Source organism: Melopsittacus undulatus, chromosome 11 (genome assembly GCF_012275295.1).
Source record: "Melopsittacus undulatus isolate bMelUnd1 chromosome 11, bMelUnd1.mat.Z, whole genome shotgun sequence".
Taxonomy (NCBI): Eukaryota; Metazoa; Chordata; class Aves; order Psittaciformes; family Psittaculidae; genus Melopsittacus; species Melopsittacus undulatus.
The window spans coordinates 10,016,173-10,034,366 of NC_047537.1; the positions used below are offsets into that span (position 1 = coordinate 10,016,173).

General features: G+C 46.8%; 1 protein-coding gene across 4 annotated transcripts in view; it reads right to left on the bottom strand.

The window, feature by feature from the left end:
- Window positions 1-1,242: 1,242 nt before the first annotated feature.
- Window positions 1,243-18,194, bottom strand: part of FKBP15 (FKBP prolyl isomerase family member 15) — a 28,783-nt gene continuing 11,831 nt past the window's right edge. For 2 of the 4 annotated variants that reach the window (XM_031054489.2, XM_031054492.2), the window contains 17 exons: window positions 18,069-18,168; window positions 16,506-16,609; window positions 14,949-15,042; window positions 13,801-13,910; window positions 13,309-13,419; window positions 12,543-12,637; window positions 11,769-11,871; window positions 8,259-8,430; window positions 7,641-7,777; window positions 7,081-7,236; window positions 6,221-6,373; window positions 5,808-5,900; window positions 5,274-5,384; window positions 4,645-4,752; window positions 3,683-4,443; window positions 3,296-3,386; window positions 1,243-2,835 (listed from right to left, as the gene is read on the bottom strand). In XM_031054489.2, the coding sequence (XP_030910349.2) occupies window positions 2,761-2,835; window positions 3,296-3,386; window positions 3,683-4,443; window positions 4,645-4,752; window positions 5,274-5,384; window positions 5,808-5,900; window positions 6,221-6,373; window positions 7,081-7,236; window positions 7,641-7,777; window positions 8,259-8,430; window positions 11,769-11,871; window positions 12,543-12,637; window positions 13,309-13,419; window positions 13,801-13,910; window positions 14,949-15,042; window positions 16,506-16,609; window positions 18,069-18,168 (2,574 nt within the window). In that variant the 3' untranslated portion in view covers window positions 1,243-2,760. The remainder of the gene's footprint in view (window positions 2,836-3,295; window positions 3,387-3,682; window positions 4,444-4,644; window positions 4,753-5,273; window positions 5,385-5,807; window positions 5,901-6,220; window positions 6,374-7,080; window positions 7,237-7,640; window positions 7,778-8,258; window positions 8,431-11,768; window positions 11,872-12,542; window positions 12,638-13,308; window positions 13,420-13,800; window positions 13,911-14,948; window positions 15,043-16,505; window positions 16,610-18,068; window positions 18,169-18,194) is intronic. The other 2 variants (XM_031054491.2, XM_031054490.2) reach the window with 2 other exon arrangements.

Consider the following 18,194-nt stretch of genomic DNA (forward strand, 5'->3'; position numbering starts at 1 on the left):
CCAGCCACACGCCAGAACCCGAGAGCAGAAACAGCTCCTTCACATCCTCCTCCACAGGGTCTGGCTCCTCCATCACCCCCAGAACCTGCTGTCCCCCGGCAAGCCCAGGGCTTGTCTCACCTTCACCCTTCCTGCACCTAAGGCAGAGAATAAATTTGGGTTCTTTCAGGTGCTGAGACTGAGCCTGAAAAAATGGGTATCTACAGCATGGGGAAGGGGTTGGTATCTGCTGAGAAGGACTTAGGGTGTTGGTCTATCAGAAATTCCCCATGGTGCAGCTTCAACGAGCACTTGAGCACAGAACCCCCCCTGTGCTGGGCAGCAGCTTAGGGAGGGGATCCTGCCCCTCTGCTGTGCTCTGGGGAGAACCCCCCTGCAGCCCTGATCCAGCTCTGGGGCAGCAGCACAAGAGGGACCTGGAGCTGTTGGAGCGAGGCCAGAGGAGGCCATGGAGATGCTGCAAGGGCTGGAGCAGCTCTGCTCTGGAGCCAGGCTGAGAGAGCTGGGCTGGGGCAGCCTGGACAAGAGAAGGCTCCTGAAGGGGAGACCTGAGAGCAGCTCCAGTGCCTAAAGGGGCTGCAGGAAAGCTGGAGAGGGGCTTGGGACAAGGGCTTGTAGTAACAGGCCAAGGGGAATGGCTTGAACCTGCCCGAGGGGAGACTGAGATGAGCTCTTAGGCAGAAGCTGTTCCCTGTGAGGGTGCTGAGGCGCTGGCACAGGGTGCCCAGAGAAGCTGTGGCTGCCCCATCCCTGGCAGTGTTCAAGGCCAGGTTAGACACAGGGGCTTGGAGCAAGCTGCTCCAGTGGAAGGGGTCCCTGGACAGGGTTGGAACTGAATGGTCTTAAACCTTTCCAATCCACACCATTCCTTGAGCAGATCTTCTGCCATCACTTGCATCCTGCCCCCCCCCCCCCCCATAGTCATAGCAGAGCTGTGACCAGCCATGACACCACTTGAGTGGGCCCCTCCTGCCTCCACGCAACCAGATCAGGAGAGAGCAAAACCCCTGTGAGATGCTCAAGGTCCTTTTCTCCTACACCTTGAGGAAAACCAAGCAACTGTGGATCAATCACGATCATTGTTGGTACTTATGCCAATGTCCCACTAGGACTTTCTCATCTTTCTCAGGAGAGGGATGCAAGAACAAGCCCAGACCAGTTTCCTGTATTAAGTTATTCCTGATGGGAGGCAGAGGTCAGTCAGTGCCCAATGAAGCCAGACTGAACTAAAACCCAGGCCAGCAGAGGAAAAAACAGGTTTAATTGCACTTTATTTTTCAAGAAGTGAATGCAAATCCCTCAGGTTGGAAACTGTAACAGGAAACAAGTGGAATTGCTTAGTATTGGCCACAACCTCCATCAGGACACTGCCACCTCCAGGGGCCACAGCCAGGTGCCACCAGGCCACACAGATCTCACACCCATCACTTAATAACCAGGTTGTGCAATGACTTCTAGAGTGGCTCCCAGGAGCCCCAGCTGAGGTATCCACCCTGCTGGCCCACAGACCTTCTCTCACAGCCTTTGGTCTCTTCCAGTTTTGGCTGCATTTGGCCTCTTGCTGACAGGGACCTGCCCCATTTCCAAGCCATGGCTGCCAGGAGGCCAAAGACCAAATCCCTTCAGAGATGATAAAAGGCAGTTTTAAACTAAACTGTAGCAGGATTAGTTGAAGCACTTCCATTTTATTAAGGGAAGGGGGTGACTTGTTCTAAAGACACAAAGACCTGCTCCTAGTTTTAACCTGTGTTAGTGCCAATGAGCATAGAAGTGCTACGAGGAACCCAATGTGGTGGCCCTGCTGCCTGTGCTCTCTGCCCTCCCCTCTTGGTCCACTTAAACTGGACAGTTACAGCCCAAGCTCTTAGCAGAGCTCAGGTTTGAACTCGTGGTGTGATCAGCACACTTCAAAGAGCAGCAGAGGAAAAGGCACAGGAGATGGGCCTGGCTGCCTGCAGGAACCCCTCTCTCTGGCCACACAGCCCGTTACCCACCTGTGGTGCTGTGAAAATACAAGGCAGCAAACCTCAAAACCTCACCTCTGGCTGCAAACAGGGAGAAAAGGAGCTGGTTGCAGTGACCTGAGCCTCAGGGTCCTCCATAGAACATGGCTGGGGATTTGGCTTCTTGCAACAGCAACTAGTAGATGCTACATCTGTGCTTGGAGCATTGGTTTAACAGAGCCCTGACTCATCACACAAACAGGGGCCTCTGTCCCTGCCTAGAGCTGTGGGTCTGAGCCCCATGTACCACAGCAGTGAACATGTGACAACAGTGGGGTCTCTCAGCTCAGTTTCCCACCACACAGTGTTCATAGATGGGGATGGGATGCTGTAGAGTCCCTGGGAACTATTTCCAGGAGATCCTGACTGGGGAAGCAGACAAGACTTTAGTCTTTCTTTTTAAAAGCAGTTCCTACTACAGGTCCTGCCAGGCTTGCTTTGCTGAAGCACTTTACAGAGCTGATATTTGCATCAAGTTTGACATTAATGAACTGTTCACAGGAGGAGAACAATACAAACGTGCAGAGATTAGCTGGTTCCTTCAGTCTGTCCCAACCCCTGCTCATGTTTGTCAGGTCAGAATGATGGGTCTGAGTGCCTGGGGGTGCCAAAGAGCTACTTGCCCTCAGGCCCCATCAGTCTGCAGTACCAGTCCTGGTTGTTCACAACTGTCCCATGTATGCAGCTCATTATGTGCTCAGTACAGAGGAAAAGGCCATGCTCAGAGTAGAGGGCTCTCAGGCTCACCAGCACATCTTCATCCCAGCCAATCCAGATCATCGTCATCGTCATCACCAAAGAGTGGAGCTGGAGGGGGACGCCCCTTCATACTCTGGAATTCAAACCAGAGAGAAACTTGTCAGTCTTAACAGCTTCCCAGTAGTAATTGCTATGCAGTTCTGGCTCTGAATTTTCCATTACCTTTAAGGGGATGGTACCAAGAAACCTCATTAGTGAAGTTTTTGCATTTCTCACATGGTGTCTTAATAGTCCAGGAGAGATGTTCTCAGGGTAACAAGGACACAAGGCACCAAACCCCCTCCCTTAACCTGGGAGGCCTCACTAACTTCATGCCAGCAGGAGCTGGTCATTGCTGCCTCAGACCAGGCAATGCCGTGAACCTCAACAACCAAAACACCCACATACTCTTGATTGAGACAGAGGATATAGGGAAACTGCCAAGCTCTGCTGCAGGAGCCTCTCAGATCCTACTGCCACAGGGAGGATTTCACAGACAAGCTCCAGTTAAACCTGAACCAGTTCAGTGGGAGGAGAAAGATACAAATACTCACCACTTCCTCCTCATCCTCCTCTTCGGAGAGCATTCGAGGCTTCAGTGGTTTCTGAGATGCTGTTTCAAAGAAGTTGTCATCCTCAAAGAGGCTGGAAGAAGATAAAGAATGAACAGTTCACTTGCAGATGACAGTATCTTGGCTTGACAAATTCTGTTAATGAATGAGGAAAGAGCTTTGTTGCTGAGACAAACTTAAAGCACACACCATTCACCAGGGCAGATGACATTGGGACCTGGCAGCACCAAAACCAGCTTCAGCCCCCTCTGCAGAGTGTGCCACTCTACCGCAGAGCAGCTGCACCAGCCTCCCTGTGTGCTGCTCTACCACCCCTGAGCTGACCAGCAGTAAAGTGGGACTGTGCCTGCTCCAGGAGTCACATCTTACCTGGACTCCTTCTGCCTGGGGCTGGAGTCCAGTTCCTGCTGTCCTGGGGTTTCTCTGATGACAGCTGATCTCAGCTCTGCTGTGTTGGATGCTGAAGCAGGCTCCTCAGAGGTGGCTCCATCCAATGGGTCTGTACAGTTCCCTCCTTCACCGTTTAAGGGCGGGGGCTCTAAACCTCCCACAGGCTCCTCTGCCTTCTGCTCCACAGCTGGCTTTCCTGGAAGCACTGCCACATCTGCTTCTTCTGGCTTGGCCTCTAGAACAGAGGGTTCTGCAGCTTCTGCCTGCAAAGATACTCTGGAGGGACTGCATTCAGTCTCAGCTTTCCTGATGGGACTGCTCTCCTGTCCCTCCTCAGCTGGGACAAAGTCCTCATCCACCTCAGGAACAGGCTGTCCTGCAAGCACAGGCCCCTTATCAGGATCCAGGCAGGATTCAGCTGTGGAAGAGACATGCTCCCCCTGGATCTTCTTTTCTGACACCCCAGTGCTCTGTGTCACTGGCTCCTCAGAAGCTGTGGGCCTGGCAGACAGAAGAGCAGACTCACCTTCCTGGCCAGGTACCATGGAGCCTGTGGCTGCTTCCTCAGGATCAGCTGGGAATGTGGCACTCTGTGCTGGGCTATGCTGCATGGGCTCATCATGGTCAGGCTTTGCTCCAGGTGATCCCTCCTGTCTCACTGCTCTGGGTTCAGATTCCTCCTTTTCACTGTCCTGATCTGGTGTCTCCTGCTGCCTACTGAGTAGCTGCAGTGTTACAGTCTGAAAAATGTGAGTAGAGAGAACACAGGTTATATCCTGAACACAAATCATCACAGAGCCCTGTATCTTCTACTACTGGGCTCCTTTGCCACCCACAGATTTCTGCTTCAGTTATTTCAGCCCCACAACATACATCTGTGGGTTTAGCCTAAGACTTGTTCTCTCTCACTGATCACCTCGTGCCTCTTAGCACTGGTGTACCTTAATAGTGTTCATGACAACACCCAGAACTGTCCTGCCACTGTAAGTCTCCTCCAGCTCAAATTCACCCCGAAGAGATTGAAACACCCCATTCATTATCTTCTTTACCTGGAAAAGAGCAAGATGGAAACAAAGATACAGTTCATTAACATGTGAAGCACTGGCCTCAACAGCAGATCTTTCTCCAGATGAAGGAACAACAAATCCAAACACACACATGGTTTTCAAAGAAGCTACTTTCCAAATTGGAAGTTCCCATAACAAAGCAGAATACATCATGTCACCTTAATTCAGAGCCATTACATGCACACCAAACTTACATACACACCAAACCGTTCCCTCCAGAACTGAGGCTGCACAAACCCAAGGCAAACTGACACTTACTTAATTATTCCTTCAATTTTTTAATCTAAACCTCAAATCTTCAGTTTTTCTCTACCAAATAAAATTGAGCAACCAAGTGGCAGTAGGAAGATCACATCCTTTCTTCCTCTATAGACCCTGCTACTAGAAACATAGTGCTTTTGTGGAGAAAATAATGTTTTTCTTTCTTATCTCTGCTCAGAGAGAAATCATTCAAGGTAAATACATTTGCTTAGTAAGAAGAAATATTGGATAGTGAAGCTTACTTCTTCTGTGAAGTCTGCAGGTGAAGATCCAGCTTGATCCTTCTTCAGGTCCTGGATGCGTTCTTCATAGTGAGCCTTCAGTGCCACAATATCAGACTGCAAGGCTGAACACTGCCAAAGGGAAACTGGAAGTTACAACAGCTCTCAGATACCACCACAGTGAAACTCATGATGGGCAGGTTATCTGTAACCAGCTTCTTGTAAAGGGCATAAATTGCCAAGTGAAGTTTTAAGCAGGGTTTTGATAAAGAATTGCTCAAAATAACAGCACCAAAATAAACATATCCAAGGAGGTGAAAACCTTGGAGATCCCCAGCTGTGTCAAGAGGTCTATAAGTTACACCAAGAACAGGCACAGCATTACTGAGATCCCAGAGAAAAGAGGGCCAGGTCTCATCACTGGATGTGTTCTGGTTTACTGGAAGCATTGTGAAGTTACTCCTTCCCCTCCCATGTTATTCTGGACACTGGAAGCCCAAGGTGAGCAGCTACTGCACACCAGTTCACATTCAGCTGCTGTGTTACTCCCTTTACCTTCTCTTTGATAGGCTCCAGTTGCTCCAAACGTTGCTGCAATTCAGACAATTGCTGCTCCTCTGCTTTTTTTGAGTGCTTTAGAGCTGCAAGCTGAAACACAAGAACTAGAGCCTGTCAGTTACAGCCCCTTCAGTGTCACCCACCTAAAAACCCAGTTTCTGCTCAAACCCAGAGATCAGTGCAGAAAAGCAGAAGAGATTATTGATGTCAGTCTTAGATGAAAAGCATCTCAGCTCTCCCTCATTCAGAACTGTAGCAGTAGATTCAATAGCCCACCAACCCAATGGAACAGATGTTATACAGACGTCCCATGGACAAGACCAAATTCCATAACAGTCAAGAAGTCAAGCTGCACTTAGGTGGGAGATGCTGGTTACTGGTTATTTGGTATTACATTTCAGCCCCTTTACCTTCTCTTCCAGCTGGGACACCTGCTGCTGCAGGGTATCTCTCTGCTCACACACCTCCTGGTACTGTCTCATGTGCTGCTCCTTGGCCGATGCCAGCGTACGTTCACATTTTGCTTCCCACTGGGATTCCAGCTCTGCCTGGATAAGTGACAGCTGCCCATCAAGCAAAAGAAATCATTAGGAACACACACATGCAATGGGTATTTGCACAAGAAGTGGGTGAAAGCTTGAGGCTGGACAACATGCAACACCTACGTGCAGATGGCAGCCCTGCAGCCATCACCAGCTCCTGCCCAATCCTCAACTCAATTCCAGCCACAATCCCTCAGGCTGACCTGAAGCTCTCACTCTCATTTCAGACCTCTTGGCATATTTCTAAGCAGTCTTTCACTCATCAGCAGTCCTGTACTCTTGTCTCTACTATGAGCTCAATTTGGTGCCTCTGCTTTCCTTGGTTTGACTCTTTAACACAGTCTATACCTGATGTTGCTTGCCAGCCTGCATCAATGCTGCAGCAAACCTCTGCAGCAAACCTCTGCAGCCATATCAGTGGCCTGGGATTTGAGTCAGAGAACAACTGGGACCTTGTAGCCTTCCTGCCCATCCCAAATCAGGCACTGCCTTAGAAAGGCAGGAGTTAGAAGCAGGGCCAAACACCAGGAAAGATATTTTAGAAAGACAACAAAGTGAGCCCTGTATTAAATTTTACCCCTAAAATCAAGCCAATAACGTTTTTATTCTTCCACTACCTGAGCATTTGTACAATTATTCCTTACCACAGGTCTCTTGCACCATAGGTAGGAAATAATAAGTTCCTGCAAGGCTTCCAGACACTTGTTGAAGCTCCCCTGGCTCCTCACCTGCTCTGCTGCTGCCTGGTCAGTCGAAGTCCGTGCCTTTTTCAGCAGCTGGCGGAGCTTGTCCAGCTCCTGCTGATAGGATCTGCGGATTTCTTCCATCTCCTCCTCTGCCTGAGCTCTCTCTGACAGGGATTTCTTCTTCCTCTCTGCAAGATTCTGCAGTACAGAACAGGACACAGAATAGGCCAGACTGCACCCAAGAAGCTTCTCTTCCTCGTGCAGAAAGAGCTGCTTTGAGCAGGGAATCTTACCACTTTAAAATCAAGGAGATACTGTTTTAAAGGTAGGAAGGTTGAAATATTACTGGCTAAGATATTAAAAAAGAAACCAAACAAAGAACCCACATAAGCACAAAGGATCCACCAGGGATCCTTCCTGCTGATGAGTCAAGATTTACCCGACTTGGATATTTACATAGAATCATATAATGGTTAGGGTTGGAAAGGATCATAGAATCATGGTATTATCATAGAATCATGACTCTAACATACAAGAACGTTGGGTTAAATTTCAGCAAACTGAAGCCCTCTCTGTATCTGTGACGCTGGCACAGGACATACCCTTTCAAGGGTTTCCTTCTCCACTTTCAGGTCTGTTAGCTCTTCTTCCAGCGCTGAGATCTTCATGTCCAGCTGTTTGCGGCTCTGCTTCTCAGCTTTGAATCTGGTCTGAGTGTCCTCAGAGGCCTCCTGGAGCTCTGCAAAAATACAGTTTACTGTGGGTTTTAGGACTACGTGTATTTCAGGTGAATGCATTTGGGGCTGAGGGGAAAGAAAAGTGTCTCTTGCACAATGAGATCAAAAACACAGCTTGCACCTCACTGGGGACTAGACTGATGAGGAGCAGCTTCCGTGATATCACAGTGCTTATAACTCGGCTTTTAACTTTTCAACTACTGGAACATTTCAGTTCTTCTGCAGGATTTAGACAGCAATTCCAAGAGACTGCTTCTGCAAAAGGGAGCCCTGTCATGGGATGATTTTGTACATTGATTCCTATTAATGCTAACAAGGATGCACATACCCTTCAGTGCACCAATATCCTCCTTCAGTACCCTGTGACTGACCCTAGGAAAAGCAGGAATAGATACCCCAGAAGAGAGGAAAAGCCTATGGCTTAACAAAAGAGGAAAACCACTGACAAAGGAGCTCTGTTGGAGCAGGCACAGGAAGACTCACCTGCTAACTGTGCCTGCAGCTTGTTGAGCTGTGCCTCGTGCCGCTCAGCCTCCTGCAGGGCGGCAGAGAGCTGCTTCCGCAGGTCCATCTCCTTCTTCTGGTGTGCAGTCAGCTCAAGCTGCAGCTGGGAAACCTGTGCTGTGGCAGCTGCCAACTCCTCTGCAACTTTGGCCTGTAAAAAAGGAGCAAGGTAGAAAAAAAGAAGTGATCTGTGTGTGAGAGGTGACAACCACAACTGTTCTTGCAAGAAGAGCACTGGAGATGCGATCCGGGAAGTGCTGATCCAGCATCTTACAGGCACCTCCAAATTGAAGATGTAGCAATAACTTCTTTTGCCATGTTACTGTCTTTGCCTGTTAGCTATCCAGACCAACCAGAAAGTTACACAGGGCCACCGCCAACCTTATCACCCCACCAGATCAACTCAGGCAGTTTTCCTTTAAAAGCTTATATGTGTTTTTTAAGACTAGCAGCAGTGCCTGGTGGCTCTGTCCAGAGTTTTCAGGCTATGACAATGTCTGCTCAAGTAAAAGCCTGAGCTCCAACATGTAATTATCTTCAATAAGCTTACAAATGACTGAAAAGCCACACAAAACACAGGCTTGTCCCAGCCACAGGAGCACATTCCCTCCAGAGCACGTGGCACGTAGACACCTTGAGGTGCCCACATGGGCAGGGCTGGCATTCTGGAGCACAGATCTCAAGGTAATTTGTTGACTTGTTTAGATTTAATGTCAGTGACTCAGCACACCCAGGTACAACCACAGCTTGTCAGACAACTTAGAAACAATCTGTTAGGAGAGGCTCAAGGCATCAAGACAAAGTCATGCTCCCAATCTCGTTGCATGACACACAAAATTCAGAGGATGCTCTGCAAAGACAGAACTACGCCTGTCAGAAAACCTCACTTGTTGCAGGGAATACCCAAACAGCTTCTTCCTCTGTGCCTACAACAAGATTCCCAACAGGCTTTCACATTCTTGTAACTGGTAAGTTCAGGAGCATTGGAGTTTCTCTCTACTTAATCCCCATAAAAGAACTAGTGTTTCTCTTCAGATTAGGACCACCACCTTCGGACAGAGAAGAGTTGTGAGCAAAATTGTTCCAACTATGGTGAGGGTGAACATGTGCTGACCTTGAGGGCTGGAATACCACACCATTCATTTTAAAGAGGAGGCAGTATTTCAGAGACTCACTGCAGTTCAAGAAGCTAACACCTAGCATACGCTAAAACCAAAACCAAACCCCGTGGCATATCTAAAGGTTATTTTAACACGTATCTTTAATGGCAAAAAAAGAAAATAAAGAACGAAATCCTATGCTGGGAACTGTTGCTAGACTGAAGGTTCTGCAGTGAATGCTTCATATCTATACTAGCTCAGCTCTGCCTCCAGCTTTCAGGTACCAAGAATCTTACATGATCTGTATCTGCTCTGATAATTACATGATCATGTCCTATTCCTCCCATGGGGGAGGTAAACCAAGCAGCAATGTGCCAAAGTTCTTTGCAAAGGGCTCCCCAAGAAAGAAGGAGCCAGTGGCTACACTGTCAGTTAGAAAGCCCTTTTCCAAAGCCTTTTTCCAAGTGGAAGATCCATGCTAATTCAAGATCTAAGGCAATTCTTCTGATGCCAATCAACTTCTAGCTATGCATGAGGAAGCTGGGCTGGCACTACCCAGGGCACAGTTATCTATGGCCTACACAGTCAGCAGCCACACTGCCTCACCTGGTCCCAGCCCCGATCCACTGGCAGCATGTGCTGGGAAGAGAAAGCAGTGACAGGAAACAGGGAGAGTTAAGAACACAACTTGAAAGGCAGAGGCATTAATCATCATCAGAAAAGCAAAGTGCTTCATTGCAGGAGCCTAAGGCATGCCAGAGAAGCCTTTAAATTATTCCAAGAACTGTAAAAGCTTTAACAGAAAAAGGTAATAAAGCCTGACTTAAAATGAAAGAACCTAAAGGCACATTTCACACTGCAGATAACAGGAGCAGTGGGTCCTACTTGTGACTACCATTTCCCTGCACTGGAGATTGTGGGGTGTTACTGTCATTATGGGACACAAAGCCTTCATCTAAAGCTGTGATGTGCTCTGCCAGGGCCGAAGACCTAACACCCAAAAGCAGCAAGCTACTAATACCTCTTCTCAGTGATCCTGGGCACAGATGCCTGGCCTGTATCACAAAATAAGTAGTGAGTCCCTGTTTTTAATTAAAGGACAGATAAAAGAGCTTAAAACTCTATTCCCTAATTCTGTATGTCCATAGTGATCTCTGGAACTGCAGTCACAGAGCAAACTACCTTGGATAAACAGAAGAGGAAGGAATATCAGACTTCACATTTACAGTCAGTATTCTCACAAAAACAGGGGAAATCACCCAGTGCAAGTCATGGCTTTCCTGGTGCAGCATGAAGTCTGTTCATGTAACAGTATTCATACCAAGGCAGTGACTGCTGGATGAAGTGGAGTCCTGTTGAAGATGAGGCCCAAAAGATTTCTAAAGATCATATTATACTTCACAAAATACTTCCTCCCTAGGCTACTGCACAACATGGATGCTGTGCTCACTGTCAGAAGGCATTTTATTTATTCTTTCAATCTGACTTACTCCTGGTCAGCATCTCTCACTACATTATTACAGGTACAGCTGGCTCCCTGGGCTCCCAGTGTTAAAACAGAATCCTCCCTCACTGCCTGCTCACACCAGCACACAGTTATCAGCCATGTATTGTACTGTTCTTTAGCACACTTGCTGGCACACCCTGGAAAGCTGCACTTTGTCATGGCTCTCATGCAGAGCAAGCATTTATCATCTTGCATTTGAATTGGAGAAATGCACAATTCAAGGGGGGAGCACAGTGCAAGACTGAACTTGGTGTTATTTAAGAAGCCAGTGCTTGAGAAAGCATAGAAGACACCATGCAACTGCTGACCTCAAAGCCAGCCTGGGCTAGGCTGTCCTAAGTGGACATTACAGGATATGCAGCCATGCACAAGTGCACTTAAGTGGTTTGAAAGCTATTTCCCAATAGCCCATTTCACAAAAGCACAACACATTATTGGTAGAAACAAACAGTTCTTGAATACTAATATTAAAAAAACAAAAGTGCAAAAGTGCAATGAGGAAACTTCAGTAGCAAGCACTTCTTCTTACAGCTACATCCATTCTATGTGGGTTAAATACAAAGCCCTGTGATACACAACTCCTCAACGTGCTGGACATATACCTGCAAAGTTAACAATAAATCAGACACCTCCCTGTAAGATATGAATATGAAGGCTATGACAGCATAAAGATCACCATTTATATCCTCTGTGCTGACTTTGCCATGAATACGAAGCGTTTCTCAGAACAGCTTTCAAAACATATGTCCAGAACTACACCTGTCTTGTAAGAGAATGCACTTAAGCCTTGACTAACAAGGCTCCAGCACATTTTAGTGCCACCAGCAGCCCCTCTCCTGGCTGCAGCTGGAGATTGATGACTCTGCTCATTGTCACCATTACCTTCTCCTGCTCTGCATGCAACACTCTTGCCTGTGTGTTTTCTGTTGTTGTTTGCAGGGAATGGTTCCTCTGCTCCATTAGCAAGTTACTTTGCTCGACGTACCTGGGAATGGGGGAAGACTGGATGAGCATTTATGTAAGCACATGATTTGGAGCAAAAGGTTCAGAGAGACAACATGGTATTCCACATCAGTTTTCTTTGTGACAAGTCCCAGATCATTTTGCATGGTGGCCTGCACTAAGGACCTGATCTCAAAGGGGTGGATTGCGTGTGCCTGGCACAGCAGATTTTATATCACTTTGGATACCTGCTTTACCTCTCTAATGAGTCTGATATTCCTACCACACAGTCAAGAGTTGTGATAACCTGACAGCCACTGATGTCTGCCATTTCCTTAAACAAGTTATCCCCCTTCTTTAACCAAATGGGACACACACCCAGTGGAAGTAGGGACACCACCTCTACAGTTTCTTTCACTTTGCTAAAAAGCTAGCAAACGTAAAAACTCCCAGAAGCGGAGCAAGTGTGCTCATGACATTTTACCCCCTTTTACACATCCCTGTTTACACAGTAAACCACAGTTTTGGAGATAAGCTCTCTGGGGATGGGGGGGAAAACACCCCACACTTTTAATGCCTTAAACAACATAATTAAATATACCAAAACATGTCTCTATTCTAAAGAGCACCCCTCCTGGTTATACCTAACCAAGTGTAAGCTAGATAGATAGTCTTTGCAAATGCACAGGCTGCATGTACCCTCCCACTCCTTACCTCTGATTCCGCTCAATCAACTCGCTGATCTTCTCATTCTGCTCCTCAATCCGACTGCTCTTGTCAAATATCTCTTGCTTCAGCCTCTCATTCTCCTAAAGCACAGCCCAGCATGAACATTCATCTTACTCAGACTTCCCTGCAGCAGTACCTAAACCTTTGTTCTGTACAGACACAATACAGTGGTCAGATACAACCTTCTGTGGTCACACCACTGGAAGGCGCCATGCTGCGTTTAGCAGGAATCATGGCATGGGACAGTGGTTGCCAAACCACATTCTAGAGAATACTGTGTCTGGTTGACTTTTTCACCCATAAAACACGAGATTGTAAAGCCAATTCCTAGAAAGCTACAAAGCATAATACCAAGTAGTGAAAAACAGAAGTAGGTGGTTTTTGCAACATAGTACTCCAGCTGTGAAATTGCGCTGCAGGATGCTGTGGGTTAAGTCCATAAAGGTTTAAGCAGAAGCTGAATTTCTCTCACATGAACCTTTTGCCAAGGCCTATTAAATACCAGTGTATCAACTCTGGCTGGGAAAGCATCCAAACCACAGACTGCTGAGCAGAGCTTTTTTAGGAGGGAGAGGGGTGGAAATCATTGTGTATCTCATGTTCTTACCTAGGCAGCTGGTTTTGGCCACACAAAGATCGAACACATGGGTACATGGACATTTGGGCCAAACCAGTAGAGCTATTCCCATTAGGGGTAACAGTGGGCTGCAGTTCCTTATGGAAGAAGTCAAATAAGGCTGGCCATGCTCACCTGGATTATGCGTTGGATATTGCTCATGATCATGGAAGCTTCCATAGTAACAGAGGAGATACCAGGCAGGAGAGAGCTGTTACCAGCACTTTGTTTCCTCAACTCCTCCACCTGCAGGGATAAGTCATTCTTAAACCAGAGGAAATGAATTTATGGATGTAGATCAGAGTCAGACATCCACAAAAATCCATTGCTGCATCTCATCAGCTGTAGGGTATATGCTACTGTACCTACTGTGACACCTCCTGAAAGCTGGTGAATCTCCCCAAACACAATGTGCTGTATGATATTAAAGACAGAGACAACACCTTCCCCCAGGCCCAGGCTTAGCAGGTGAACTGTTACTGCTTCAACATCTGGTAACATTGAAGTTTTCACTGTTACTAACATCACCTACAAACTTAATACAGATTTAAACTGAGTCAACTCCTCAGACTACACCTGGAGACCAAGCAGTACCATCACTAACAAACCTGCCTGTGCATACATTACCTTGGCAGCCAGATGATCCATCTTATCTACCACTTTGCTAACAGCCATTCGGATTTCAGTGTTATGCTGCCGAGCTTCTGTCATCAAAAAAGACGTAATATCCCCAGGAGCTTGAATGGAAAGGAGAGAGAACTATAGTCACAAGGGGAAAATGTCTCCACACAGACTGACCAAAAGCCATGCTTCGCAGTTTGAAGCCTGCCAGACAGGACAGCCACTCTCTTCCAACAAATAAAAGGGACATGGTATCTGGAAAACTAATGATGTAGGTGTTTTCCAAATAACATGAACAGGCAGGTTTATGGGCACAAGAAATTCTCAAGCAGTGTGACAACACTTGGGCCAACAAGAGGGAAGCCCCCAGACACACAGGAACAGTAGTGTGCAAAGAGAATACTCAAACAAAAGGCACAAAGACTGACTTTTGAAACTCTAAAGTTCCTTAATACCCTCCTTCCCAGGTTGCTACATCCTCACACTTAAAGGCCTCTACATGCACACTTCAGTTCCTTCCCTGGCTGGTAGGAGAGCTTTTTCCTATTACAGTTATAAATATAATTAGAAAAACCATCTATAAAATACGTTTAGTAACACACAGCCTTGGGAGGATACCTGGAAATTCCACTCCCCTTCACACTGCACAAAGTTCTTTAAGGAAAAAAAAAAAAAAAAAAGGTATTTATTGGAAAATGTTTATCCCTATTTGATATCTAAGAAATAGGGATTTGTGAAACAGCAGAGGGACTTTGGACAAGGGCCTGAAGGGACAAGCCAAATGAGAAGGGCTTTAACCTGCCCGAGGGGAGACTGAGATGAGCTCTTAGGCACAAGCTCTTCCCTATGAGGGTGCTGAGGCACTGGCACAGGGTGTCCAGAGAAGCTGTGGCTGCCCCATCCCTGGCAGTGTTCAAGGCCAGGTTGGACACAGGGGCTTGGAGCAAGCTGCTCCAGGGGAAGGGGTCCCTGCCCATGGCAGGGGTTGGAACTGGAGGAGCTTTAGGGTCCTTTCCAACCCCAATCAGTCTGATTCTATGACAGACAAAATGAATATGCATGTGTTTGCTACAACTGTTACCTACATCCTCATGCTGAACAGTTTACTGCAGGTATTACAACCTTCTGGAAAGCAAGAACTTTTTTGAACATACCTTGGTAAGGCGCAGGATACATCTGTCCCACAGGCTGGAGTTGAGAAGCAGATGCAGCCGTCTGGGGGTAAGCAAATGGCATTCCTGGATATGCCTTGCAGAACAAGTTTAATAGATTAGAATATGTTTTGGTATTTCCCCCTCACCACACTTCAGTGGATTTCATGGGTTTTTTTTAAGCCCCAGGAGCAAAGATGATATTTGGAAAGAAAAAAGGAAGAGAAGTGAGAAGCTGGAAGTGACACAAGTCAGAGTAAAGGGAAAATAACAGTCACTTCTTTCAAGTCTTAAATACATGTCCAAGTTACCACAGGTCACTAAGTTATCTTCTTCACTGAATTTCAAGCAAAAATATGTTACCTTACATTTGGGAAAGGCCAGCACATGAACAGCTCACTGTTAGGTTAATTTTAACACAAGACTCTTCTTAGGGAGGGCTTAAAAAGTGCAACATGACTTGATTTCAACTTTACTATTAAGTGCCAAAGAGGAGCTAAACAGACTGAAGCACATATTAAATGCTACAGCTATCTCTTACGTACCAATTCACACTCTCAGGAAAGGAAAAAGGAAAGATTACAATACAACTTGGGCCAAGGGTTGAGAAGAATTCAGGACATCAGGGTCAAACTTTCAAAACATTCAGAGTGAAAACATCCAAATCACTGTCAGACTAAAACTTCATGTTAATAAAGTTTCTATTTCAACAAACAGAAAAGCCTTTCTTTATCCTGTTACTTGCAAACCTTCCTCATTTTCAACACAAGGAAAGTGCAAAGCAAAAGCACTGAAAGGCCACATCAGATCTGGGTTTGCTGTGAGGTTTTGGGGTGATTTTTGAGGTGGGGGTGGGTGTTACCACCACATAGTAGTTTTATCCATTATCAAATTATTTCTTCCTCTGCTTCAACCCTTTAAATTAAACACTTTATGACATAGGCCACTGGTTTCCAAACGTTCCAGAAAATACGTTGAGTGAAAAAAAACACAGAAAGCAGACAGTAAAAGGTTTGAGTTTAGACATTACAGAACAGTTTGCATGACTATCATAGCAGTAAGTCTTTACTATCTGATGTGGAAAACACATTGTGGGTTTAAAGTTTCCTTGTTTAGCAAGCATATTGCATCACTTCACAGCAGCACCACAAGCCTTTTAAAAGGCTTGCTCTTTCACTGGGTGAAAACCATGACCCACAAACACTTGGAGTGTGTGAATGAACTCTCACGGCAAACCAGACCAGGACCAAGAAAAGCTGCAACTAAAATACTCCTGGTTTCTGCTTTACAAATAATTGGAAGTTTTTATTTTATCCACTACAAAACCAGATAATAAAAAAAGTCCGTTTAATTCTTGATTCAAACTAAAGAAACCATCAGCAAGCAGAAAATTTGCCCTTTTTGACTAAATTAGAGGCATGTAATGGAAACCTGAGAATGCCAGAGTGTCACAGGAAGGAATCTGGGATTCTCATCTTCACCCCTGCCCCAGCAATAGAGAAGTAAGAATTAGGAGAAAGAACAGGAGCACCAATACTCTCTTGGATTTCATTCTGGTACCTGAAAGCCCTGTGCTCCTGCAGGCAGAGCTGAATGTGGTTGGATCGTTGCAGGAATTAAAGCAGCAGAAGATACTGGGGGTGCAGAACCAGATGCTTGAGGTACTGAAAAGGAAGAAAGAAATTCAGCATGCCATAAAGTAGCTAGAAATAATTTAACTCATCCAGTGTGAAATGGCCAAAACCCATTAACTAAATAGACAAACCTGTCTGCAGCCCTGTGAAAATTAAATCCAGTAAAGTAAGTGATTAAAGGTAATCTTTCACAGAGATTCTGCTTCTACCTACATTTAGGCAACCTCTTTTCATTCAAAGAAAGGCAGCTCTGAAGATAACTGACATGACATATTACTCATGCTGACTCTGAAGCCCGCTCAGCTGACATTACTAGTCTATCATGGGAAGACAAGTCAAGCCCACACCAAAGCTGTCAGTCTCTGATGCCCTTCACTCTTATTTCCATCCTTTCCAAACAAAATAGTTTCTGTTCACTAGGAAAGGATCTGTAACAGTTTCATTTATGAATCACAAGTCCTAGAAATACCCGTGCCATCCCAGCACACATGTAGACAGAGCACTGTGGTTGTTCTTCCTCAAGCAGCAATGTCACAGGATCACAGTAAAGACATAATCCAAGGATTTCAGTGTCGTGCTTTATGAATTAGTATACCTATGGAGCTTTAGATCAACAAGCCTCATTAGAATTATATCAGAGGATCCCAGCCTGGTTTGTGTTGGAAGGGATCTTAAAGCTCCTCCAGCTCCAACCCCTGCCACAGGCAGGGACCCCTTCCACTGGAGCAGCTTGCTCCAAGCCCCTGGGTCCAACCTGGCCTTGAACACTGCCAGGGATGGGGCAGCCACAGCTTCTCTGGACACCCTATGCCAGCGCCTCAGCACCCTCACAGGGAAGAGCTTCTGCCTAAGAGCTCAGCTCAGTCTCCCTTCGGGCAGGTTCAAGCCATTCCCCTTGGCCTGGCCCTGCAGGCCCTTGTCCCAAGCCCCTCTCCAGGTTTCTTGCAGCCCCTTTAGGCACTGGAGCTGCTCTCACGTCTCCCCTTCAGGAGCCTTCTCTTGTCCAGGCTGCCCCAGCCCAGCTCTCTCAGCCTGGCTCCAGTGCAGAGCTGCTCCAGCCCTCGCAGCATCTCCATGGCCTCCTCTGGCCTCGCTCCAAGAGCTCCAGGTCCCTATTGTGCTGCTGCCCCAGAGCTGGATCAGGGCTGCAGGGGGGCCACAGTGCAGCAGAGCACTCCTTTGACCTGCTGCTCACACTCTGGGGGTGCAACTCAGCACACAGCGTGGGTTCTGGGCTCAAGCACACATTGAAGCCTGGTCATGGGGAGCTTCTGATCAACCAATACCCCCTAGTCCTTTTTCTCAGGGCTGTTTCATCCAGTCTCCATTCAGCCTGTGTTTGTGCTTGAGATTGCCCTGACCCAGGAACGTACCTATCAGTTCCTATTTCAGCTCCCAAAACGAATCCTTTATTTGTAAAACCCTTCTGCCTGAAGCCTGCAAATAAGTGTAGTTTTGCTATCCCAATCCCCGCTCACCAGCACATTACCTTGTGTGGACACCGTGGGCAGTACTGCATGAGCTGGCTGGGCTGGTCTCACAGAAGATGAAGCAACTGGTTGTGCTGTCCCTCTGAGTGTATTTGGGTCCTAAAAACATGTCTGTATATTACAAT